We start from the raw sequence: 26,513 nt of genomic DNA, 5'->3' as shown, positions 1-26,513 counted from the left end.
TCAGAGTCCTAAAAACTGGCAGCTTGTTGAGGGTTTCTTAGGCTGTTGGGATATTTCATCTTTGTGATCGGTGTTTCTTTGGTGGAATACAGGTCACATTGTTTGCTTGTTTGTTTGTTTTTTAATTCTGTGTAAGTCCGCAGTAGGTAGCGATATTTAAAATAACATCACATTGCACCATATTTTCTATGTGCTTTGAAAAAATTTGAGAGGGTTCCAAAAGTTACCAAAGCCTTAATACAGAAAAAGTTGCCAATGGAGAAAAAAATCAAACTGGATGTTATTTCATCATGAGTTGTTTTTTTCTAAAAATAAATTCTTTCTGGAGCATTTGGCCATGTGTTTCTTCTGTTAGGCTGCATCCATCACCTGATTTCTTCCAGTTTGTTCTCATAAAAGTTACGTTTTAGGTAATTTTCTATACATTAAATTTTTTTTAAGCTGATGATGTATTCAAAGAGAGGAACACTTGATTCTAACATGAAAACAAATGAAAGAGGGGTTTTACCTTGTATGTAAACTTGCTTTTGAGATGTCCTCTGTTGCACTAGTAGAAAACAGGTGTTTCCAGTGCCCAAATAATTGTGAAGTTTGTCCCTGCCTCATTCTGGGACTGTGTTGCCACATTGACTGGAATTTGTGCCATACAAATCCTGTTTGACACAGGTATTGGATCATGTAACAAGAGCTGCAAAGCTGTAGGAAAAAATAAAGCAAAAATCAAAACTACAGACCATATAAAACAGAAGTTCTTTACTCTTTGCCCACAGCTTTTTCGTGGAGCAGTACTCGGTATGGAAAAGATGTAAACCAGCACGGCACTTAGGATTTGTGGTTGGGCACTAATTCTGAGCTTGTGCACATACTACCTGTCGTCCTAGCCAGAAAAATGTTGTGACAATGTTGTCAGTGTTGTTAACTGTGCATTTTGAATCATAAACTCTAGTGAAGAAATGAGCATTACTATCATGGTTGGTAAGCATGAGCTAACACTACAAGTGTTAAGGAATTATTTGAGTGTTCCTTTGCCATGAGCTGTATAGTGGGAGAAATGTAACAGTGTGATTGAAACAGGAAACTGAATAGTTTGCTATGACTTTCATTCTTCCTTTTGAAGAGTGTTTGATTGACAAATGTGATCAGTTATGGTTGAATTGGAAAAAAATCTGACAAAGAATAAGCATAATACTAGTTATATACATAGATCTTGTAGAGATTTGCAGTGGCTGTCTTAAAATTGGAAATTGGCTCTATTATACAGCAGTGGATCCTTCATAAAGCAACTTTTATGAGCCCTTCTAACCTTGCTGTAAATTAAGCTTGCATTAAGTTGTTTCTTACTCTTTCCTGCCATATTCTAGGTGATAGAAGTAAATAATAATGGTTATGACAAACAGCATGAATTTGTAATCTAGTGTCTCTTCTCTTTTTGTCTACATTTAGTCATGTTAATTTACTTATAAATTAGTAGGGAGAATGAATTTCTCCCATTTTCCTATCCCACATTTCTACTTTTAAAAAAAAAAATTCTGAAAAAAACCCCAACCTTTTGGTAGTGTCTAGAATCATAGTTTTAGAGCATTTTTAAAAGATTACTATAAAAAATATCTTACCAAATCCTTTGCTGCTCTGCAGTGATTTAGATGGTATGAAATTAAGAGAGCCAGAGTGTTTAACATTCAGGTATAAGTTCTTTATAATTATGAATTTCACTGCTATGACAAAAGCAATATATGCTGTAGTGATCAATCTTGTTCAGTTAAAATGAGTTTATTTTCTAGAGATGTGCTTATTTACACAATACAGCCTTTTCTCAGACATTAGTTTCATGCAAAATTTCAGATCAGCAAGGATCTCTTTCAGCCTGAGCGCCTATCATTTACTGCAACTATAAACTGGGGCCCGAAGAAGTGCTTTGACCTTCGGCAGGAGTCCAGGCTTAAACTTGTTTCCTACCTTTCGTTCTTTGAGTGGAGTCATTCATTACGCTCCGGAGTGACATTGCTGGGAAATGGTCTCCTCTATTTATGCCCAGGATGGGCGCTGCACTGCGCAGACGACTGCCGTATCAGATAATACATGCTGCCTCACTAATAACTTCCAGCTATTCGGTCTCTGTGGTGGCTCAGTTTGGGGCCTCTCTGGAATAAAGTGCCAACAGCATGTTTTTTTATGATGCGAATGTATGTTAACGGGAGACTTGATATCACTTCACTGTCCACTTGAGATTTATCTCGCTGAGGACCAGAGGCTAAACTTGAACAAAGATTTGAGCAGTAAAATTCTAATGTTTTCAATTTGTTTAGTTCCTCTACTATTTGGATATGAGCTCACAGTGCAACGCTGCTGCAAAGACAGAGAATACCACCCTAGGGGTGTATATATAAAGCTATCTCTTGTAAGACAAAATAAATAATAAGGCCTTGGGTGATACGACATGTTACAATACAATTCTGGGCTCTTTATAATAAAGCAGGACATCAGGAAGTTATTGGACAGTGAAAAAGATGCAGTAACTGAGAACATGACTAAAAAGAAACTTATTGAACTTCATCCAGAGAGAGAGGGAAAGTGAGTGAGTGCAAATACTGCATATCTAAGCAGCGGTTGAAATTCTTCTGTTGAAGTTGTGCAATAATAATTCATAGTAACCAGCAGACTCCTGTCAGTGACCTTATTTGAGAATTGATGTTCAAAGATGAGTACTTGCAACTGAATAGTGCTAGTTAATACTGTGTTACCATCATCATTTCCAGAACTCTTATACAATGCTATGTTTTTAATCAACTGTACCAGTGCAAAACCCAGTTAAATGGCCATTAATAATCAAGTAAAAATAGAAAATAATTTTGGGAAATTATGTGATTGTATTTCTTAATGATATATTGTTACTTGAATTATCTTCTGATCAGACATATAGAAAAGAAATTGGTAAGAATTCAAGAAGTCCATGCACAGCAAAATAGATTATGCAGGTGTCAGAGTATCATTATAAAATGTGTGTAAAAACTATTCTGTTTGGAATTTCAGGCAAAGCTCTGAATAATGGGTGAGTTCTTCAGTGACCAGATTAGAAGTGTATAAACTCTATCTAACTGTATTTATCAGTAATGTGTTAGAGACTTGCATAGATAAAGATTGCTTTTGAGGGCAATAGGGTGAAAGATAATATAGGAGAGACATACCAAATATACTGTGGGGAAGGTGAAGTGAATGCTGGAGTTGATAATTGGAAATAATAAAGGAACAGAAGGATAGGATTCAGAATGAAGGCCTTTTTTCATCAGTTTCTGTAAAAGTGTTTGTGTAGGGTACAAATTTTATGTTGAGGAGGAGTAAAATACAAATTTTGCGTAGACCTGGCAATGCTCATCAAATACAATTTCATCATCATGTTTCAAGGATTAAGGCAACCACTGGTTGAGAAAGGTTAAGAGAATTTCTTAAAATATGTGCAGTTCTTGTTTCCCGGCTGGCCATTGTCAGAGATGAGATGCCAGACTAGAATGGACAAATGTCTGTTCTCACATGTTATTTTTTGTTTCCGCTATTTGTGGTGCATTCATTACTCTCATGTCCTTGGGTCTTTACTTTCCCCACAGACACCTTAATGTAGTCCCTCTGTTTTACATTTGCTCTGTTTAAAATAAAGTCTGAAGAGAGAGAATAAAAAAATCAAACTTGGCAACTGAAGGGCGAATAACAGCTTTGCAAAATGCCAGTGAGAAGGTATAAAAGCTCAGCTCTGCAGGAGGACTATATTGCTTTGAATTGGTGTGTATGTTACCTAAGCTTTGGTTCTGTTATTTTGGCCCCGATTACACACCAGTTAATAGTAATCTTACGGTGTTCACTTTTTGCATATTGCAGATTCTCAAAGCCCATTTCTCTTCCAGGTTTTTATTTTTCTCCATCCAGTGTCACTGGCTGTCTGCCCTGCCTGTGCCACAGAACTGGTTCAGTGAATCAGATCTGTGATAAGCTAACTGGTCAATGCATTTGCAAAGATGCCTCTGTAACAGGACAGACGTGTGAGCGTTGCAAAGATCTTTATTTTGGATTTGACTCTGTCACAGGGAGGTGAGTGTTTCTTTTTTATGGGTCACTTATAACGTCCTAATTATGTTTTTTTCATAGTAGCTCATTCAAAGGTTTAGTGACAATGAAAAGATGTGCTGTAGTGACATTAATCCTTCTTTGAATTCATGTGTCCACTCTGATTTACATGTGGTATGTTACACAACCTTCTGTGCTCTCATGAGCTGAAGGAAATACAAATTTTACCACAGATTTAAGTAGAAACAACATGAAAGCTGAGCATTGGAACAGGCTGCCCAGAGAGGTTGTGGAGTCTCCTTCTCTGGAGACTTTCAAAACCCGCCTGGACGTGTTCCTGTGTCACCTACTCTAGGTGATTCTGCTTTGGCAGAGGGATTGGACTAAATGATCTAGTGAGTGCTTTTGAAGATCTCAGGAAGATATTTTAATGGAGAAAAAAAAGTTGTAAAAAAATTAGAGATATCCCTGTCTTTCCAAATTTATTTCAGCAGCAGAACTAGAAATACAGTACCTTTCCTCTTAAAAATCAGTTTTTCTGAAGCGATGTATTCTTTCTCAGCATTTAGTTATGTGCCACGGGGTAAATTGTTTATCTGATGTAGCCTGGGGCCTCTAGGTATGCTGAAATTATATGGATATATTCCCTGGAATGTAAGGGGGAAAACATATCTACAGGTAGTGCACTGTTATTCCAACTATTGCTCTATCTTTTCCAGGATCATCTTTCTTGCTTAATCCCCACAATCTCAATTTCCTTTTAAATACTGTCCAGAAAGATTGCACAGCTCTAATGCTATCATATTTTCATGCAGACTGATGGTGTTAAATTGTTTTATTATTGTTAGTATTTTTGCCTTTAAAAACAAACAGAGAAAAACACAACAAAACCCAAACCACAGGCAGAAGCAAAATCTGTGCAACTTTCCCCTCCCTGTGCACTTTTCCCCCAGCTTGTGCAGGGTAGACGTGCTTTTAGGCAGTGATTATCAGTGTCATCTTGCATATGTTTGACATTTTTCTGCAGATTTTTCACTTTAATTTTTATGTTACTGTCACTCATTAGGAGGTTTTTAAAATTATTTTTTACTGTTGTGGGTCACAGAGGCATCTGATAATGGCCATAAAGTAATCTCTAGGAATAAGGACTTCCTATTTTCATTTCCTGTCATTTCTAATGATAAGGGATAAAATCTGTGTAATATTAAACTTTCCTTTAAAATGTATTTTCTTTATTATTAATGATATTTTCTTTTTTTTTTTTAAAGTTACTTACAATATATTTCCCTCCCCAAACCCCGTCACTACTTCAGTTTTAGCAGGTGATGGAGAGGTTTTCAGCCTGTGTTAAGCAATAGCTTTCCTGAACTAGATATTTGCCTTCAATTACAAGCATTTTGAGCTGCCTTATGAAATTCAAAAGGTGGAAATGTCTACATCTGTCTAGATCCAGATCTTGCTTTAAAGATAGAAAGTTTTTACAGTTCTGGAATTTGAATCACGGTTGGCTTTAATGCTACTTAATCCTCATGGCAGTACTGAAGACTGCTCTGGTAGTACATTAACATGATTAACTTGTGTTGCATACGCTTGGCTTCCTTTTGGTTATCATCTACTTGGGCAATGTACCTCTTCATCAGGCAGGAACGTTTATCCATTGAAAATGATAATCCATGTCTTTATTTGTTAATCTATTTTAATCCATTTTGGTAACTGTTAATATCTTCTTAAAAAGAGTGATGTATTTTTTCTTTCTCTACAAAGTTGCAAAGTCATCTGAAGCATCCTTGCTTCCTTGCTCCAAGTGTCTTTTAAGGAATCTGTGGTTACTGAATGCAAAGGATATGATCTGTCTGTAGTGGCAAACATGTATCTATCTTGGCACAACAGCAGAAAAGAATGAAAAGTTGTGACACACAGAGACTTGTAGGCTTTAAAATTCTCCTGCTCTGAGGAATATATATGTGAGCTGATTTATTTTGTGATACTTCTGAGATAAAACAAGATCTCTGTATTTTTATTAATGCATTTCACCTTATGAAGCAGGAAAATTTCCTTGGCAATTAAAGAATGAGAAATACTGGTTGTTTACAACATTGTGAACAGATCTGTAGTGGTTGTAATTGGTACATGTTTGAAATGCTTTACCTCTGTATTGTTTACTATAATGAACTGGTCAATGAACATCACAAATTGTTTATCTATATATATATATCTTGACAGATTACTGTTTATGAAATCCATTTAGCAAGTGAGGTTTTCCCATAAGGAAGAAAAATGAAGATTTTAAACAGATTGCTGGAGAGGCTCTAACTGCACCTAGAGAGTCAATGTAATAAAGGTTTCTCTATATTAATATTACAAAACCCATTTATCCTCACAAAATCAATATTGCAATTCATCTTGGCCTGATTTCCCTGTTTTAAAAGTCTGTTTTCGTTGATTTTTTTTATAATTCTCTTTTACAAAACTCAAATATATTTGACCCAGAGTATCTTGAAGAAGTAGCATTTAAGAAGAATGCTGGAAACATTTTGTCCATGATTAAAAGTTCCAAAGAAAGTTATTTTTTAAAAAATCCTTAATTGTCTGAATCCTTAATCCTGACTGAAAAACATAAACTATGCATAACAAGAAAGACAGTTCTGGTGCTCGCCATTTTAAGAAAATGAAGTATGTGATTACACAGATACAACATGTAATCCCATGGAATAGGATATGATGACATGTGTGCTGCTCTTTGCAGGATCTGAAGTCTAATTAATTATAGGTGGAGGTAGGGGAGCCTGCACTTTTCTTAGAAGAAAGTGCAACAAGCAGAGAGAAGCAGCCCCACCTTGCCAGGCACTGAAAACCATTACTGTGACTGTAGGTGTATGTGACTTTGATTGTCTCGTGTGTGAATGATCATGAAAACTGGAATACTCAGGGGGTATTATTCATAAGAGGTGCGGTAATATACAGGAGCAGTTAGAGAACCTTGCCTTTTACTTTTTAATCTATTGAGACACTTGTGTTAACACCCCCACCCCAACTAAATATGTAGTAAGTATCTTCATGTAATGAAGTTACAAAATAGTATGTACTGTCTTACTGAGTAAATAATTCCATCTTCATTTTTTCTTTAACTAAGCTGTTTTTTTCAGTAGTGACATTTAAATAGTCTGAGCAAAACCTCTATTTGAAAGGGGATTTGGATGCACTGTCTGCAGATGAAGAGACTTTAATAGAGTTTGAAAAAATTGCCCTTTTCTCTTGACTATAAAAGAGAGCAAACTACAGCATAGTGGTTTCCAAGAGGGAACGTATTTTATTTATTCCCCAAAGGATATTAGTCCATAAAACAAATTTGCAGCCTATTTTGCAGCTTTAGCTTTTATCAGCCTTTTTAAGGGTGTTGAATGATTACCCAGGAGATCACACAGCACGAGCTGCTGTGGACTAAAGGAACTCTAATACAGAGAGCTCTGTGATGGGCAGAAAATATATGTGAAGAGTTTTCTTAAACTTGTTAAAAATTTGTCACATTTAATGTCTATTTCACTGATTATTGACCTGAATTTTAGCGTCCTAATGTGAAAACAGTTTTCACCCTCCCCCATCTCCCTCGCTTTCAAAAGCCGATACCTAAAACATAACTGAGCTTACTTTTGTTTTGGCGTTCTTACAGAGAGAAAGAGGTAGACCAAGGTGGTGGTGATGGCTAGGTAAAGGGCACAGTAACATGCATAAAGGCAGTGCCACCTGTTTCCTTGGATCTGGTGAAAATGGCCAAGACCAGCCAAATATAAATCAACTCTTCTTGTCTAGTCTTGGGGTTAACAGAACAAAGGGGATGTGGCATGACTGTCCCTCTCTTGGACTTCTCCAAGGTCTTGTTGCTGCTTCATCCACTTGGCACCTGGAGTAATTTAAGAGTCCCTCAAAGCCGATGTTGCTTATGCCTGAGACTCAGAATTTGCCAGCCCAGGGCAAGGGGAGTGAGGTGTAAATTTCCTATTACTTTTTAGCTGCACTGTACACTCCCACATTTCTCCCAGTCCCTGTTTTTCAATTAAAATACAATGACATTAGAATCTAAACTACAGAGTTTGACTTGCCATTGCTGACTTTGTTATGACTAATAGTGGCAGTCTGTATTGCAAAGGGGAGCGTAACAGTATTTGCAGTAAGGAAAAAATTGCCTTGCTTAACTTCTGAGATGTTTAAGTCTTTCAATATTTGCAAAACCTGACATTGGCATCCCTGCTAGAAATAAATGTCAGTGGGGAAATAGTATGGCGAGTGAAAAACAAGTTGATTGCAAGAGGTTTCGCATGCAACAGCCAAAGCATAAATTAATTCTGAAAATACTGATGCTAGAGAGATTTAGAGAGTTGAAATTTGGCATTTGTGTGATGCCAATGTTTTAAATTTTTTAATACTTTTTAATTAAAAATAATTTAATTTATACATTTAATGAAATAATCTTTCTAGTTATTTGCTACTTTGTCCATCAGGCTGTGAAGAAAAGATACTTTCTGTTATATTCATATTTCTGCTAGTTTCCTTTTACTGTTTTAATCTGAGGGTTTCATTCTTGATTTTTGTCTACATTCATCCTCCTTTATTTGCAGCGTGTTATTTTTTTCAACTTCAAGTTGTCGCCCAAAACAGGGAGGTTGGACTAGATGATCTCTAAGGTCCCTTCCAGCCTATGCCATTCTATGATTCTATGATTCTATGATTTACGGACGAGAAATTCTCAATTGATTTATTTTTTTCAACAAAAATCTAGTTTCCTCTGAGTAAGAAGGTTGCATAATTTGTGTACAAACCATATGAAGCCAGTTACACATATATCACCGAACTCTATAGCTCTGCAGAAAGGGTGGTGTGAGTAAGTGTTGCAGGATCAAATGCCTAATGTGGTTATTACCAAACATTATCCAGTTTGTGTATGGATCAATATATATAAAAGCTGTTTAATTCTAAGCAGTTTTTATCGAAATTAGTATATTATTCTAGTATTGCAATGTTAATGTTTATTTTTATAATGGATGCCTTTTTTGTAAGTTACTTTTTTTTAATCAGGCTAATAGTTTTTCTACTGTGTCTCAGGCTGCTGAACTATGATATTTTAATTATGTTACACAAGAATCTTTTCAAAAAAACCCTACTGTGCTTAACCGAAGTGGTAATGTGTTTTGATAACTTTCATGATTTGTTTTTGTTTATAGATGTCAGCATTGTAATTGTCATCCTGCAGGAGCCATTAGTGGGACTTGTCATCTTGTTACTGGACAGTGTGTTTGTAAACAATTTGTAACTGGCTTGAAATGTGACAACTGTGTTCCCGATGCTAGTAATTTGGATGTCCACAACCTATTTGGCTGCAGTAAAAGTAAGTGGATGTTAGGTCTTAAAAGCATGTCTTTCAAATTAATGGGTTTTTTATTGATTTAGTGAGTATTAAATTAGGTCAGCAGTACTAAAAGTGAGTTTGACTTCCCCCTCCCTCCCCTTCCCCATATTTCTGGTCCTTGAAGTTTGGGTGATTTTCACTGTAAGTATCTTAGGAATGTTTTCTAGAGAGATCTCTGGAATGCTTCATGTGATATGCACAGCTTATACTTGCAGTCTAACCCAGGGCACAAGTTACAGCCCATAGTTCCCTTGCACTTCCCACCATCTTCTTTGTAGTGACCAGTGCGGAGTTCATCTTTTAGTCACACAAATGCAATACTATTTGTACAGCTTAGCCCCCTTTCCTGCCATTGACAGGAGGCAGGAGACCTGCTTTCAATAGGTCTGAAGAGCAAAAGGTCTGTTGAAGACCTCTTCCTGGTGATCAGTTCAGAAGCTGCCTCTCAGTGCAATGTACATTTTTTCTCCTGGGGCTTTCTTCCCATCAGTTTGGGGAAATATGTGATGTGGTATAATAGAGCATCATAAATTGGCATGTTTGAGGCAGGGCTAATGTTTTGTTGATGGTCAGATCATAAATTGTAATCAAACACATTGCAGTGGAACATCGGCACTTCTACCCTTGCAGTGAGTCTGGATATGGAGAGAGAGCACAATTTCAGCCTTTTTGTCAGAGTTAGTCAAAATTAAATGTTCAGATTTGTTCACAAGCACACAGTGTCTAAGGTGGCAGAGATTTTAAAGAAGGAAGGGAAAAAATATCTAATAAGAAAAGTAAATTTTTAAGTTGTCTTTAGGTCAGTGTTCAGAAATGGGCTTTGAGGATATTGTGCATGCAATGCTGAACTGTGTTGGAAGGACTTCAGCTAAATCTGAAAAAGTTGTGTTATACTGTTGTGAACACACCTTACTGCCATACACACTTAACAGCCTGGTCTTAGTAGTCATGTAACCAGTGAACAAGGTATTCTGCATATGTTAATTCATTATTTTTGTAAGCAGACCTAATTAATAAAGGCCACAGTGGTCCTACTGTAAGAGTTAACTCAGGTAGCTATGTGTATTGCAACGCAGGGTTAGACATTCCAAAGTAATCTCTGGAGGATATTTGTAGATCCTCCTTCAACAAAATATTTTTTTTGTATTCTGCATAGGTGCATAGGTGTTTTTATGATATTCAGCATTGTGATATGTGCACACTGTAGATTTGCAAGAAGAGAGGTACACACATAAAGAGTTCATTTTCAAGGACAGACAGCTCTCTCTTTAATTCCAGTTTGTATTTCATTGTAAATTGGTTTAAATTCCAAATAATATGCCTTGCAGAATGCATAGTGCTATACACGGGATAGAATAAAGAGACTTTTTTTTTTTTGGATGTTTTTTTTAAATCCTCAAAGTTCAGAAGTTTTTAGATACAGTTTTGTTTTGCTTTTCCCCATACTCTACTGTAGAAAACGTAGTGTCTATTAATTGTGCAGATATTCGATTGGCTTGTTGTTTCTTCAAAAAATGTAGGATGTTTCAACTGAATGTATAATAATAATACATGGCACTTTTATGATGCTGTTCATCTTCAGAGTGCTTTACAAACATAAACCAACCTACTTATTTATGTTGGGATATACATTGGATAAAGGTCAGTGGCAATTCAGCTATAAAATTGATTAATAATATGACATAGATAAATAATATAATAGATTTTAGTTAGGAAAAAATACATCAGCTGTATTCTAAATGATGAGCGGAGTCCTCTTCTGGGTAAAAATGATATAGCAGTTATAGTCTTTTGGATATTCACACCAAAATATTTTAACTTGTTGCACAGATATGGAGCTTTGCCTAGCTTGATATTTATGGTTATTTTCATTGCAGAACAGTGTTTTGTTCACACGTACCATTACTGGTTATAAGTCTTTGCCAAGAGAAGCAAGTGTAAGTTGCAGTCACTGTCCAACTAACATTCTTTAAGGAAAAAACCTATTTTCAATTTTTCTGCCAAACAATATCTTAGATGCTGTATTGGGTTTGCCTGGCCAGATTTCAGTGGCGGGGGGCTGTAGGGGTGGCTTCTGCAAGAAGCTGCTCAAGGTTTCCCCTAAGTCTGATAGAGCCACTGCCAGCCAGCTCCAAAGACAGACCCGCCGCTGGCCAAGGCTGATCCTGTCAGTAATGGTAAGATGGGAACACTTCTGTGAAAATATACATAAGAAACGGGGAAAAAAGAACTGTGCCACACAAAAACTGGCAGAGAGAAAGGGAGGAATGAGAATATGGGAAGACATCAAGGTCAGCAAAGAAGCGGGGTAGGGGGAGGATGTGCTCCAGGCACCAGAGCAGAAAGTCCCCTGGGTTGTGGTGAAGACCATGGTGAGGCAGGCTGTCCGCCTGCGGCCCATGGAGGTGACAGGGTGTAGATGTCCACTTGCAGTCTCTGGAGAATCCCACGCTGGAGCAAGTGGCTGCCTGAAGGGGGCTGTAGTCCCATGCGAAGCCCACGCTGGAGCTACAGCCAGAGCCTGTAGTCCATGGAGAGAGAAACCCACGCTGGAGCAGGGTGGCTGGCACGACTTCTGTGATGCTGCAGGGTACTTGCGCTGGAGCAGTTTCCCCCTGAAGGACTGCACCCCATGGAGAGACTCACATTGGGGCAGTTTGTGATGAACTGTCTCTCGTGAGAGGACTCACATTGTAGAAACGTGGAGGACGCACGTTGTGTGAAGATCATCTCCCATGAGAGCAACCTCACAATGGTGCAGGGGAAGAGTGAGGGTCCTCCCTTAGAGGAAGAAGTAGTGGTGGAGACAACATTGGATGAATTGACTGCAGCCCCATTCCCTGTCCCCCTGTGCTGCTTGGGGGAAAGAGGTGGATAAACTGGGACTGATGTTAAGCCCAGGAGGAAGGAAGGGGTGGATGGAAGGTGTTAATTTTTTTTAAGATCTGTGGGGAAGGTGTTATTTTTTCTTAAGATGTATTTTATTTCTCATTACTCTTCTCTGATTTGTTCTTTAATAAATTTAACTAATTTCCTCAAAATCAAGTCTATTTTGCCGAGGATGGTAGATACAGGTGATCTCCCTGTCCTTGTCTCAAACCATGGGCCCTTTGTTGTATTTTCTTCCCCTGTCTAGCAGAGAAGGGAAGGCGATAGGGCGGCTGAGTGGGCACCTGGCTGCCGGCCAGAGTCAAACCACCACAGACGCTCCATAAAAACTCTGAAATGCAGTACTTTGTGTACACATCTAAACTGCAAAACAGCAAACATGTGGGAGCAATATCTGATAGTGTCAGACAGAATGGGAATGAAAGTTATGTCAGTAAATTGCTACAATTTCTCAGGCCTTGTAAGCATGCATTACATGGAGAGAATTTTTCAAAAATGCTAAAGGGATTTAGGAGCATTTATGTCCTTTCATTCTCAAACTTTACTCCTGTAGACACTTAGCATACATTCACTTCCTCACTCAGATGAACTCCAAAACTCTAGGTGGGCATCAAAACAACCTATGCTTTCTCATGAGAGATGATGTGTGTGTTCTGTTCAATCCAATGTATTCTGGAAATGTTTTGTGCTATTTCTTGCCTGAGAGACTGCAGTAGGAGCAAGGCTTTCCATTATCTTACTCTAAATAAAAAGCTTCAACTTATTTTTTAGATTTGTATTAAAAATCTGCATGTAATGTGATCCACTGATGTTCTGAGTCTCCACATCTATCACTTCTGTGGCTTGAGGTTCTCATGTCATCACTCTTTGCTTCTTGTCTCTTGTTAGCTTGGCTGAACAGATTTTAGTAATTAACTTCTGGTGAATTGTGTATATTAAGCAAATATCCATGTAATGAAGATGGTGATAGTCTATAAACAGAAGATGAAAAAAATTAATAAAAAGCCACATATTTCTAGTGTTGATATTTTCCTATAATGCTTAATCTAAGGGAGAAAATCTTACTGGATGGTTCTGGATCCAGCTCCTAGTAGCTTACTCCAGATACTGACTTCTGTACTGCCCTTGACTATTCTCGTTCCTGGATCAAAATGCTTTCCTCTAAATCCACACTCCTCTGTTTTTCCTTGTTTTTTTGGTAAAAAGGGTAGGGGAATGACACCGTCTGATTTTGAGTCAAGCTGTAGCAGCTATTAGGTGCCAAAACAAACCAGTCTTGTTCTGTACTAATGCACAGTTTGCTGAGAGTTGGAGTAGTATTTCCTTAGTGTATCAAGCTGGCTGGAGATCTCATATCAGGATATGGATTCATGCTCTGACTTGTGAATAATAACATAAATATTGAATCATAGAATCATTTTCGTTGGAAAAGACCTTTAAAATCGCCGAGTTCAACCGTAAAAGTGTATATTTATGTGCATGGGTATATATGTGTGTGTATATCTGTGCATATCAAGTTTAATTTCTGAGTAACAGCCATCGTCTTAGAAAGGACCATGCTCATACAGTTGGATTATGAAAGAGACAGAGGAGGGACTTTGCTCTTTCTGAAAATGTGAGATTTTTTTGTCTTGTAAACTTAAGATTTACTTTTCTCTTTTATTGATACTGGTGCAGTTAGGTAGCACATTTTCCAGTGTTAATGGAGGTGATAGCAGAGTCATATTTAGGTAAATAAGAATCTCAAGCTGATCTCTTAAAATGTTAGAAACCTTATTCTCATTGATTTAAATTTCAGTGAAAACAAATAGAAGTGAATTGCCTTCAAAATAGAAGTGAATAACCTTCAAAATTTTCCCCTCTATGTTTTTTGTCATTTGATCAAGTAGGCTATTATAACACTTTGGTAAAATTTGTAGTTAGTTGGACTTTCCATTTCTGTTCTATTAGAGGAAGTTATGCCCTGCCTATGCTAAAATGGAATGAATCTTCTGAAAAAAAAATTATAATTGAACTATAGACTTCAATAATGTGACCAGACAAATATGTTCCCATTTTATAGATGTCTTGAAATACATTAAAAAAAAATGTTTAGAAATCCATGGTGTACTTTAATTTGGGGGGGAAAGGAGATTACATTTACTTGTTTATTTAACTGTACAGATTTATTTAATGTACTTTGATAAAAAGCTTTGTTGGAGAGCATTTGAATGTATCACTTTAGCCTATTAATGTCTTGCCTGGGTGACTGTTTACTCAACAGTTTTTCTTTGAAGGAAACGTAGGAGTCTCTTTGCATTTCTGTTTAAATTGGTGTGATTATTGATTACCTTACTTTTCACATCCTCTGTTTTTGTGTATGTCTTAGCTCCATTCCAGCAACCTCCTCCTACAGGAGAAGTTCTCAATTCCAGTGTTATCAGTCTTTCGTGGAGTTCCCCTGACTCTCCAAATTCTAACAGGCTTAGGTACCAGCTGTATAGGGATGAGGCTGAAATTTATACCACTGAAGACTACTACCCTTATAGTAAGTATTTATATTAAGATGAAATCAAATATTTTCTGTTTATGAATGTGTGTACGTATCTCTCTATATATATAATATGCATTTTTTCTTAATTATTTCTAGTTTGTCATTCTGTCATTCTCTGTGATTTTGAATACATTCTTCAGTTTCAGTGAATTACTGTTATGTGTTATTAATTTTCCTTGAAAGAAATGAATAGCCCAGTCTGAAATCTAGCAAACTGAATCCCCAAAATGGCTGATAATTTTTGATTTTTTAAGTTGAAAAACTTTAAAACTGATTCCTTGAAAGCATTCCCTACAAATAAACAGAAGCTCCAAAATTGAAAACAGGCAAAATCCTAGATAAAGAATTAGGGTGAATGGAAGAGACCATGATGTGCTTAAACTCCTTTTTTCATCCTCCTGGTTTTAAACTGTTAACAGATCAGGAAGGCTTTTTGTGACCTCTAACTTTTAGCACGTTCTGCTAAGCTATCAGTGTAGCTCCTGATTTGCCTTTAGTGGCACCACTTCTCTCATGTTGAGGTTTGCAAAGGGATCCTCAGAAAGCAGTCCTCAAGGATTTGACACTCACTCCTAGCTGGAAAGGCCATTTTGTGCTGCTGTTGATCTTCTTACCAAAGAAAAGGAGAAGGATTTGGAAACTGGTTTTATGTGTATATGGCACACAAGTGTGGTTTTGGGGTGTGGGTGTTTTTTTTAGGGTTTTCGTATGTTTGGTTTTTTAAAGAGGACAGTTGTGGTTGAGTCTAATTATTGGTATGTACTGTGGAGAAAAAACAAAACAAAACACAAACCCTGTTATTCACTGGAAGCACAGATCCTTTAGAATGCACCTAACACTTTTTTCTCTTCTGGTGCATGCTGCTGTGTTACAGTTTAGTGTTCTGTGGCTTATGCTGTGAATTTGGACATTCCACAGTATATGCCATGAGGAAAAGTATGCAACCCTCCGTAAGCATGGGTTTAAGTAATTGAGAAGAGAGAAGAAACATTACAGAAAAGTTTAATGAGCTAATACAAAATATTTCAATTCCTTAATTTGATTTTGAAGCCTAATTTAAGTAAAAAATATTAATTAATTTCAAAATAAAAGCACAAATTTGTGCATAGTAATGTATTTGAAACTGAGTGCATTATTGCGGATGCTATTTCATGGCTTTGTAGAGAAAAGCTCAGAATGTATTTAGGTGGATAGGAGACACTAGCACGTTTCTGTTTAACAAAACAGTATTTGGTAAAAAAAACAGATTTGGTTTTAGAAGAAACTTTTGACAATTCCTGGCAATCCCCTAAATTAATGCTGTGATATCATCTTCTAGTGTTTGAATATTAAGAATGCATTGTTAATGCTGTCAGAACTTTTGATAGTTTTTTCTCAGTACAGTCTGGAATTTGAAATGCTTATGGAAATGCCTCAAGAGTGCAACTGAATGAGCAATATCTTGTGACTAAATGAGAATTTTATACAAACATTGAACTTCTCAAGGAAAATTAAGAATAATCTTCCGCATCAGCCTGGTGATTTGGCTGTATTGCAGAATGCCCAATTAAAAATGTTTTCCTAACTGCTCTGGGAAACCAGAGGTTCAGAAGGTACTAATCCTTGTCTTGAGGATAAAATGAAATGCTTTTTTAAAATGTGGAAATAAAAGGCAAACAAAAAGTTACTTACAATCCTAATTCCAGATCATGTTGGTTCTGATTTTTTATAGGTGTCGCTAAATATGTGGTGATGTTTACCTGATGAATGTAAAACTTTCTACCTTTTTGCTTTATTCAGTTTTATCTAGCCTATATTCCCATTTAAATAAAACTACCATCTGTTGTTCAGCTGTTCATCAATACTGAATGGTCTCATAATCCCCGTGTGTTGCCTCATCTAGTCGAGAGGTGGCATCCCTGGCGACAGGGAGGCTGGATTAAAATGATCTCTAAGGTCCCTTCCAGCCTAGGCCATTCTATGGTTCTGTGATAATGTTGAGTTGGTGCAGGTTACTTTTGTGGCAGACAATTCCATCAATCTGAGTGATTGGCCTCTTCCAAAAGGAGAAAGTAATATGCTTGCTGTTGACCTTAAACCTGAGGCCCCAGAGCCTGTGTTGGCCCTACAGTCTGGGTCCATTCCAGAGGATGGGTTTCAGGAGTTGGTTGGTTGTTTGTAGATTTTCTTGGTTTTGGAGCAATTCTAGCTTGCTCCTTGGTTCCAGAGCAGATTCTACATAGCTTAATGGTTCCAGGTAATATTCTGGCTCACTTACTGGTTCTCTGGATTGAAGTCTAGCTCACCTGTTGGTTCTAGTTTGCGTTCCAGGTTAGGATGTGGTTCTAAAGCAGGGTTGAGTTCTCAGAGGAGAAGGTCCTAGAATCTAGTCCAAGGGGTACTCCTGTTTTGATATGTCATGAGGATTTTTGGTACTTGCTGCTGCTCATAGCAGTCTCATTGGAGCTTTTTTCTTTTCTTTTTTTTTTTTCTTGCATGATCTTTTGCTTCTGTGTGGGTCTTTTCAGTTGAAGGCCCATATGATATGAATCCTGTCATCCCATAAAGTGCAACTGTTGCTTTTGTATTGTAGTATCAAAGGCTGAATATCTAAATACTCATAATTTTCTGGTCCTCTTCCTTAAGTTGTACTCAGGGCTGTCTTGCCAGTGCAGACACACAGATAGGACTTAGAAATAGCTCTGTCCTGTCCATTTGCTTTGAAAAAGCATGCGTATCTATGCTCTAGCGTGTAATATGTTATTCAGTGTTCACTATTTCTTAAGGCAAAACAATATATGATGGTATGGTTGTACATAAATTCATATTGTGCTGTGATGACTAAGATGTGTAATGGCTTCTGGGATGTACTCACGAGCTATTCATGGTCATGCTGCTAAAAAGCTGCTATAAAGCTGTCTAGAGTAATAGAAAGTAGAGCGTGAGGAAGGTAAATATAGGCTTTGGATATAACTTTTAAATAATTATTTGCACTTCCGTTTCACTTTTCATCCAAGATCAAATGCTTTACCAACCAACTATTAAGCAATATTTTGCAAATGACAAAGTGAAAGCACAGAAGGATAAAATATTTGATCTTGTGCTACGAAGTGAATCAAAAACAAAGGTGTGAAAATGAAAGATTTTTTTTTTCTAAGTAAGATCCACTATTATCCATGCTGATTAACATTTGAAATAATTATTTCCAAGCAAAAGAGGAATAAGAAGATAATTATAATAATCTTATTCATGGTTAAAACAGGAACTAGGAGAAATTCAGTAGAAAAACTATTTCTTTACTGAAGCCAATGCGCAGTGGAAGATAATAAAGGGGGAAGGGGAGGGGGTTTTTCCCTGTTTAAGAAACGCAAAAGTTGAGAAGTTACAATGTTCATAATGATCTCAAGAAGAGCGTACAAATCGCTGTGAGTATTATATGTCTTAGAGTAGGACTGGAAAGACTTTAAGTACACAAATTCAGATTATTTATAATGTGTTAAACTGATAAAATTTTCTTCTCACCTGCTTTAGGTGTTCAGACCTTCACTGATACCATGTTATCTCCATATACCTTCTATTCCTATTACATCCAAGCCAGCAACGTCCATGGTTTTACAAGAAGTGCCTCAGTGACATATAGAACAAAATCTGGGATGCCTACAGGAATCTTGGATTTAAGTCCTGCCTTGCCTGTTAGCCACCACTCTGTTTTACTTTACTGGACAAGCCCCTCCAATGACTCTGGCCCCATAGAGAAATACATTTTGACATGTACTACCTTGGTTGATCTTCAGCCTTGTGGTCAGTATGAAGGCTTAAAAACTTCAGCAATTATTTGGAATCTCGTTCCATTTACAAAGTATGTTTTTTCTGTGCAAGCTTGTACCAGTGGAGGTTGCTTAAAGAGCCAACCGGTAACCGTAATTACTGCACAAGCTCCTCCAGAAGGGCTACACCCACCAATAATACAAACCATCAGCTCTACAGAACTGGCTGTGGAATGGTCATCACCTGAGAAACCAAATGGTAGGACAATGTATTTGCCTCTGTAAGTCAAAGATTTTGCAAACAAAAAAAAGGAGCGTTTTCTCAAATCTGCTTAGAATATCCTTATCCATGCAACATAAACTGAGAATGAAGTGAGGCATTGTCTTAATTTACCTGTCTGCCACTAAATGTGTCCTCAGAATCTTTGTGTTATTCTTTTGGAGTCCAGAAGGCCAACTGAATGTGTTGGGTCCAGGATTTAGCCCTTAGTGACATCTGCTGCAGCAGAAATTACATTCATAATTAAACATTTTCAGTAAAATCAATTTTTTCCTTACTTGCCAGATCGCGTAGTTCAGACAGATGTGATGATATTGCCTGACAAAGAATAAATAAGCAGATAACAGTTATGGAAAAAAAATTAAGAATTAACAGAGAAGTCTGTTTTTAAAACCATCCGTCATGTGTAGTAACTAATTCTATTAGCAGTATAACTTTGTTAGGGATTAGGTGATTGCCAAGAATTTCTGGTTAACCTCTGTAATAATATTTTACGTTTTTGAAACTGAGAACGCAGCTGTTGTAGGATACTTTTGTGATGCCACAGAATTTACTGGTAAACATTTTATCTTTTAATATACGTGCAATGGAGTTCTGTGAACTTCCACTTACATGCACAGCTATTTGTGCATGCAAAACCAAGCATTTTTGCAAAATGGCCATTTGTGTATGGTGAGTTCAGCTTTCTCCTAAATGGCTCATTTGCCAGCTATTACCAGATGGGACACCAGGAATTCCTACTTGTATTTAGAGGGGCAGTTCCTTCAATACAGGTCACGATATTTGTTATTAGCACTTGTCCCTTGACATGTAGCATGTACTCAGTCAGCTTTCTTACAGTTAAACTGCTTCTATGAGCCAGCCTAGATCGTAAATATCACTTCATACCACAATACTGAAGTTTTGGCTTTTTTTCCCCAAGTGGCGAGACTTTCTTGCATATGTAGTAGGTCTACATTAATGGAAAACCAACACACATGTCTCCTATCCAGCAGTATGTTCTAAAAGGTCAGGGTTAAACTTTCATTCAAAAATTCCCCGCCCATTATGTAAAACAAACAAACAAATAAATAACAATTTAAATATCCCTTTGACAATCAGAGGTCTGAACTAATATCCAGTAACATTTGATCTGAACTTTAGGGTAGTGTCTTCCGGTCAGTGTAATGGAACTCATACTGCAATATAGCCATTTTCTGTCAAATCACCAAATTGCAGGGAAGGGAAAGTAAACAGTGTAATGCAATAAATGCCCAAGTGAGCATTTGGATGAAAACACAAATGAGGAAAAATTAAAATGCTCTATTTTCTATGACGTTGATTGATTCTTCTTAGCTCATTATATATATCGGTGTTGGTATTTTAGTAAACATCCAGAAATCACTTAAATACACTATTTTTTTTGCTTTGGTTTTATCTTCTAGGCATAATTATAAGATATGAACTCTACATGAGAAAAAAATTAAAGCCAGCTGGGAACTTTCTTCCTCCTGAAATTCGTATTTTCCAAAGCAGTGGATGGCTCAGTCCTCAACCAGTTATGGAGTCTCCTAATGAAAATGCACTGGCTCCACCACAGACTAGTACTATAGTCACTGATCTGGAGCCATTCACAGAGTATGAATTCTATGTGCTAGCAGTAAACATGGCAGGTAGCATATCTTCAGACTGGATATCAGGACAAACAGGAGAGGCTGGTAAGTGTTGTTTTGAGTTTGGTTGGTTAAAAAAAAAGAAAAAACTAAATAAAAATGCATTTTTAAAAAAAAATAAAATGTGTCTAGTGATGATTCAAGTACAGACATTTAATTTTTTAACTAATTAAAGATACATCAGATTATCTCAGAACATAGCATGTTAAACAAAAATATTTTCTTCACCATAAAATCATGTGGTTGAAGAAAATAATCCCTGTCAATTAAACCATACTTTCAAAGCAATAAGACTGCAAAATCTACCAAGCAGTGTTTGAATTCTCCATTGTTTTCCCAGTTGTTATTTTTATGTTCTTTAAAGGGAGAAAAAAATGAAAAGAGATTGGTTGTGACACAAGTGTATTAATGGTTGATGTGGATCAGGAATGCTGTCCAGGAAGGAACATATATTCAGAAAGGAGGCTGTAATGAGTCTTCCTAAACTGAGGCTTTGACTAGTTAGGAAAATTTTTTTTCCAAGAGCTTGAGAGGGTTACTCTTTCAGGAGTATAATGCTCGAAACTTTTCACAGGCTTTATGGAGGCCAAGTGTCATAATACGGAGCCTTAGTTTTATCAGAAGTTTAACTAGTTCGTAACACTTCTTATTACAGTGCTTCAGTTCAGATTTTGAAAAGGGCTTGGCACTTGACATATTATTTGAAATAGCAGCTGTTTTTTTCAATGTTTTCATAAGAAATCCAAATTTTTTAGGCTGATCGAGACTATGTTTTGCAGTTAAGTATGCACATTGCATCACTGATGCTTTTGTTTGCTGTTGTTTTGTTTGCTGTTGAAAATCACGTCCTCAGTCATTTTCTCCTGCAAAACAACAGGCTAAACAAATTCCCCTTTCAAAACGGGCCTTTGTGCTTATCTGTTCTTAAATACTGTATGTTATAAAAGTGTTAAATTGTGTTTGGGAAGAGGTCCATTAGTGTGGTTGTTTGTACGTAGCAGAAGTGCTATGAGTTGGTATCCTATTATTACAGAGTAATCAGGTGGGGATTTAACTGCAGTGCAAACAGTCCTTTTACAGATTTACTATGGAAGACAGGGGAACTGTTTTGTAAAAAGTGAGAGACATGTTAATTTCAAACTGGCCTAGCAAACAAAATTGCTTTTAAGATGCTGAAGTATTGAACACTTTTTGCTTTTATCAGTTTTTTCCCAGGTTGCATGAAGTTTTTTCTTCAAGACTTTTTCAATTTCCTACCTGCTACAGGGGTTAGGACTTTGGTGTTAATTAGTATTTGAAGACATAGGCAGAGTTTTATTTTGCATTCAAGGCCAGAGTAGAAAACAGGAAAATTATGGGTGAGGCACTTTTTATGTACTATCAAAATAATAAGAAAATTCCAGTTACACTTTAAAACAAGTTTAAAATAGAAAAATAACGACTGTCTGAAATAGCATTTTACAAATACAATGTGAAAGCTTGCACTACGCACTTTACTCACTTATATTATGAATGCTGTCATATTGATTTTATTTCAGCCCCAGTGTTTATGCCATCTCCATCAGTATTCCCTCTTTCACCATATTCCCTAAACGTTTCATGGGAAAAACCTGAAGAAGATTTAGCAAGAGGAGAAGTGATGGGATATAGCATCAGTTTGATGACTGAACAAATGTTCTTGCCACCATTTTCCCAGGTATTATTATTATTGGATACATTACATTTTTCCTAGCTGGTAATAGTAAAATTGGTAAAGTCCGATGTATTCCTTGACGTGATGAATTGTTTTCCTAGTTTGCTGTTTATCTTCCTATCTAACTTTTTCACCTATCAGTTTATCTTGAGTGCTCTGTGCTGTCCTACAACTAATATTAAGTTTTAAGTTGTATTCCTGAGCTGACTTGTTTTCAGTAGTAGGCGAGATTCAAAATTATGAAGAGTGAGTCTGAGAAACATTTAATTACCATGATCTTTGCATGTTCGGATTCTGTACTATTGCTCCATTTGCTGATATGCTTAAATCTCTGTTGTTTTGTAGGAATCTACATTTTCCTTAAGAAGGTATCTGTCTGGCTTCCTTCATAATGGACAAGTCTTTGAAGTGGGGAAACCCAAAATAGCAGAAAAAACATTTTTATAAAGTCTAAATATATGACTTTAAAATACTGTTGTAACTTTAGAGTGACTGTGTTTGACAAACAAATACCATGGCAGTAGTAGGAAGCTAAAAGCTTAGGAATGAACAGAGAAACATGATAGGTAATCAGTATATGGAAGTGGATCTGGTGCTCTGATATTGTATTTCTCATTTCAGAGCTGATTTTGTCTTTCAGTGGTACCACAGATGGGCCTCAGTTTATTTGTCTGTGAAGCAGGGATACTATTGCTCCTAGGGCTGTTGTAGTGGTACATAAATGTAAATTGCTTCTGATCACAGACTTGCAAGACTTTTTTTTCATCTAAATAAACATCCAGTTAAGAAATTATCTAAAATACAGAAGTTTACTCAGTTCTACTCTCTGATAACTTGAAGGGTAATGTTAAAGTAAAGCAGATTAAAGTATCTGTAGGTATTTGTTATTTTCCTCCTTCCTGATGCCTGCTAATCATGTCACTCATTCAGTGGTGGTCAGATTTCACCACTTAACAGTGTCATCTTTGTCATCTGGATGGTAGCTGCACTGTTTGTAGTGATAACTGCACCACTACACAGTTTTATGAGGCAATAACTTTGTTTCCTCATTTATCCACTCAGGAACTGGCTTATTACCTCATAAAACAGTGTGATGGGAAGTGTTATCACCTAAATCCTAGCCTGCTCAGATTCTCCAAAATAATCCTCTCCCTCAGTTCGGCTTTGCAGGCTTTTCCACATTGAAATGAAGGAATCTGCGAATCCAGAGACTAGTTTCTTATCAGTGAAGATGTCATCAATTAGTAGGAAGGAAAATATTATTAACCAACTGTCGTCTTCCCATCTGTTTGCTCTGTAGGTTTTGCATATAGCTGAGGCTCATGAGCTATCCTATGTAGTGACGGGATTAAAACCTTACAGGACGTACAACTTTACTGTTACTCTCTGCAATCAAATTGGTTGCGTAACCAGTGAGCCAGGCACGGGGCAAACGTTAGCAGCTGGTAAGAAAACAATCTGTATCAAAGTGCAAAGCTGACACACAGTTTATTAATGAATAGCATTATGATGATCGTAGTTTGATGCACGGTGACAGGGGTAGGTGTTGTATTAATACAAAGTGACTTGCTTAATTATTATTTGTTTATCCTGACAGTTTAAAACAAAAATGTTTTCAATGACGGATTTAAGTACACTATTATGCCGATAGGGTTTGTATACACCTCTCTCAATTGCGAGTTATGGATATGTATATTTTAGTATATTTTATGTATATTTTATGTATATTTTAGTATATTTTATGTATATTTTAGTTCCTGTTTATTTAAACGTAATGTGCACAAGTGTGACTGAACCCATTCATTCATTTATGATGCTAAGAAGTTCTTAATTTGTTGGGATTTTTTAATGTGTGCATCATGACAGGGTATGTAAAATACACATGCTTCTATGCCAATGCCATGCTTAACCCATGAAGGAAGAGTGACATGGTTTTTGTATTCAGCTCTAACAAATGCACAAAGTGTATTTGTGTGCCTAAACTAGAAGAAACATACATGCTTTGGGTCTGGTCTTTTGAAAATGTTTGCTTATTTAGCCCCTGAGATTTATGAGAGTTTGCTTTTAGATACATTTGCTCGTACTTTCCTATGGAAACAATGCTTAAGAAACTTAATGTATGTGCATGCGTGCCTTAATAAATTTACAGTATTTGAGTTAATTTCAACCAAAAATGTCATGGATTTCAAAGGTACTAAGTTTCTACAAAGGGGAAAATGAGGATCAGCAGAGAGCAGAAAGCCCGTATTTACTTTGAAGAAAAGACTGGCACAAACTCACTTCTTAGACATTAGAGGATCAAAAGGGTTTTAAGAGAGAAATGGTTAGGAAAATCAGTTTCACGAGTCTCTTTATTCACGGAGTAAGGTAGTCAGTACAACTCTTTAGTATTAGAAATAATAAGCTCAAAATCCATGTTATGTGACATGTTGGTGATCACCTGCAGAAAGCTGACTGCTTAACATTGTGGTTTCCTTTTGTATAGACATTTAAAACACGTTAATTAATTTCACAATATTAGCATTTTTAGTTAAGCAATTAGTGATGTTGTCATATGGGTGTTGTGATGATAATCTTTGAAATTACCTCTCTTAGGTAATTCAGTCTCCTGTAAGAAAAAAATCTGAAAATTTCTGCTCTGAAGAATGTTTTCCTAGGCTCCCTGGGATGTATTTGAGTTGTTTGAATTCCATCAAACTTTCTCTGTGTAATCAGTGAAGGGGATACAGGAACTTCCAGGGGAAGTAGGAAAAGAGGAGTTGCCTAGAGCCAATAAATAGGAAGCTTTATGTACATGAATTTAAGTGGAATTTAAACTGCTAGGGGGCTGGTTAGCTCAGTCAGTTGAGCGTGGTGCTAACAACGCTGAGGTCGCGGGTTCGATTCCTGTTCAGTCCCCATGTGCTGCCTGATCTAGTTGAGACGTGGCGTCCCTGGCGGCAGGGAGGCTGGATTAAAATGATCTCTAAGGTCACTTCCAGCCTAGGCCATTCTATGTTTCTCTCTAATCTGACCTCTGTTCTTCATCTGTCAATTTTTTCAGTTGCCTTTCCATTTGTTCTCAAGTAGAAGATAAATGATTTGTTCCTTGAGTCACCATATTGGCTTTGTGTTTCAGGGGCAAAGATTTTTCTGTCAGTCTTGCAGTATTGCTGATTTTGAGATTTATTTTATTTCTTCATACTACTACCTCTTAAAGTTTTAACCTGGCCATCTACAGAGCCTTGTACTTGTATGGGTATGACTTCATCCCATACCACAATGCTGTGCAAGGGACAAAACCCCAGTCTGTGTTGATAACCATGGAAAAAAATCTGGCCTACATGGCACACTTTATTACTGCAAATGATCCAGCTTTGGATTTATCCATTTACTAGAAGATTTGGAAACAGTAGCATAGTTATGACCGACAGCTTGTTTATGACCATCTCTTCCCTGGTTGTATTAACATTCGGAGACCTATCCCATTAGAGAAGACAGGAGAATACAAAATAGAATAACTAACAGACACATCCCCATTTATGAGCTCTTTTGCAGTGTAGCCTTTTCCTGCTTACTTGTGTAAGCCTTGAAAGCAAAGCATCTGTCCTCAGTTGGGTTCCTTTTATGTTTTTCAAAGTGTTTGCAGGCAATGTCTTAAATTTTCACAAACTAAAGCATAAAACAAAATACTGCACGCAGTTTTATCTTCCACCATTCACATTTTCTGTTTCTGAAGAAAATTTTGTAACAATCTCCCTCCAGCTTTGTGGGGGTTTTTTTGTTTGTTTTGTGTGTATGTGTTCCACTTAGTGAAGTTCTGTAAAAACGGGTTTCCAAAGAAAATTTAAAAGAAACACTACTTATGTGATGACTTTTAGATCAAAGTGAGTTCAAACTGGGAATAAAGTTAAGGGGAAACCAGTCTGTGAATTGTAGAAATAGATGATCAAGTCTTAGTCCATTAATATCCTTTTTGTGTCATTAAATGGTGGAAAATTAAATTAAAATTGCCTTTCTAGTACTGTTGAGGAGTTCTGTTTCATGAAGGAATGTCTCCCTGGCATAGAGACAGCCTCCCTGGCTGGTTGCCAGTCCCCCTCCATGCCCTGGCAAAGGGAGCTTTTTGGAGGAAGTCTCAACTGAAATGTGCTCCACCATGATGGTCCCCTTGCATTGTAACACAATCCAGGAGCTTTGAATTGTGTTCCAAGTTGGGCTAGAGGTTAAACTAAATTAGACTAATTCTTCTCCTTTGATCCTGAGGAGGATAATGGAAAA

General features: G+C 36.9%; 1 protein-coding gene across 1 annotated transcript in view; it reads left to right on the top strand.

Annotated features, from left to right (window-relative positions):
- LOC104276662 (usherin-like) overlaps positions 1–26,513 on the top strand; it is a gene marked incomplete at its 5' end in the record, with an annotated part of 39,453 nt that overhangs the window by 5,762 nt on the left and 7,178 nt on the right. Inside the window, 7 exons of the mRNA XM_009873069.1 lie at positions 3,897–4,080; positions 9,276–9,439; positions 14,718–14,876; positions 18,393–18,887; positions 20,333–20,605; positions 22,099–22,256; positions 23,554–23,698. Coding sequence (XP_009871371.1) covers positions 3,897–4,080; positions 9,276–9,439; positions 14,718–14,876; positions 18,393–18,887; positions 20,333–20,605; positions 22,099–22,256; positions 23,554–23,698 — 1,578 coding nt within the window. The remainder of the gene's footprint in view (positions 1–3,896; positions 4,081–9,275; positions 9,440–14,717; positions 14,877–18,392; positions 18,888–20,332; positions 20,606–22,098; positions 22,257–23,553; positions 23,699–26,513) is intronic.

The sequence above is a fragment of the Apaloderma vittatum genome, unplaced genomic scaffold, assembly GCF_000703405.1.
Source record: "Apaloderma vittatum isolate BGI_N311 unplaced genomic scaffold, ASM70340v1 scaffold15357, whole genome shotgun sequence".
Taxonomy (NCBI): Eukaryota; Metazoa; Chordata; class Aves; order Trogoniformes; family Trogonidae; genus Apaloderma; species Apaloderma vittatum.
This window is presented reverse-complemented; position numbering and strand designations above follow the sequence as displayed.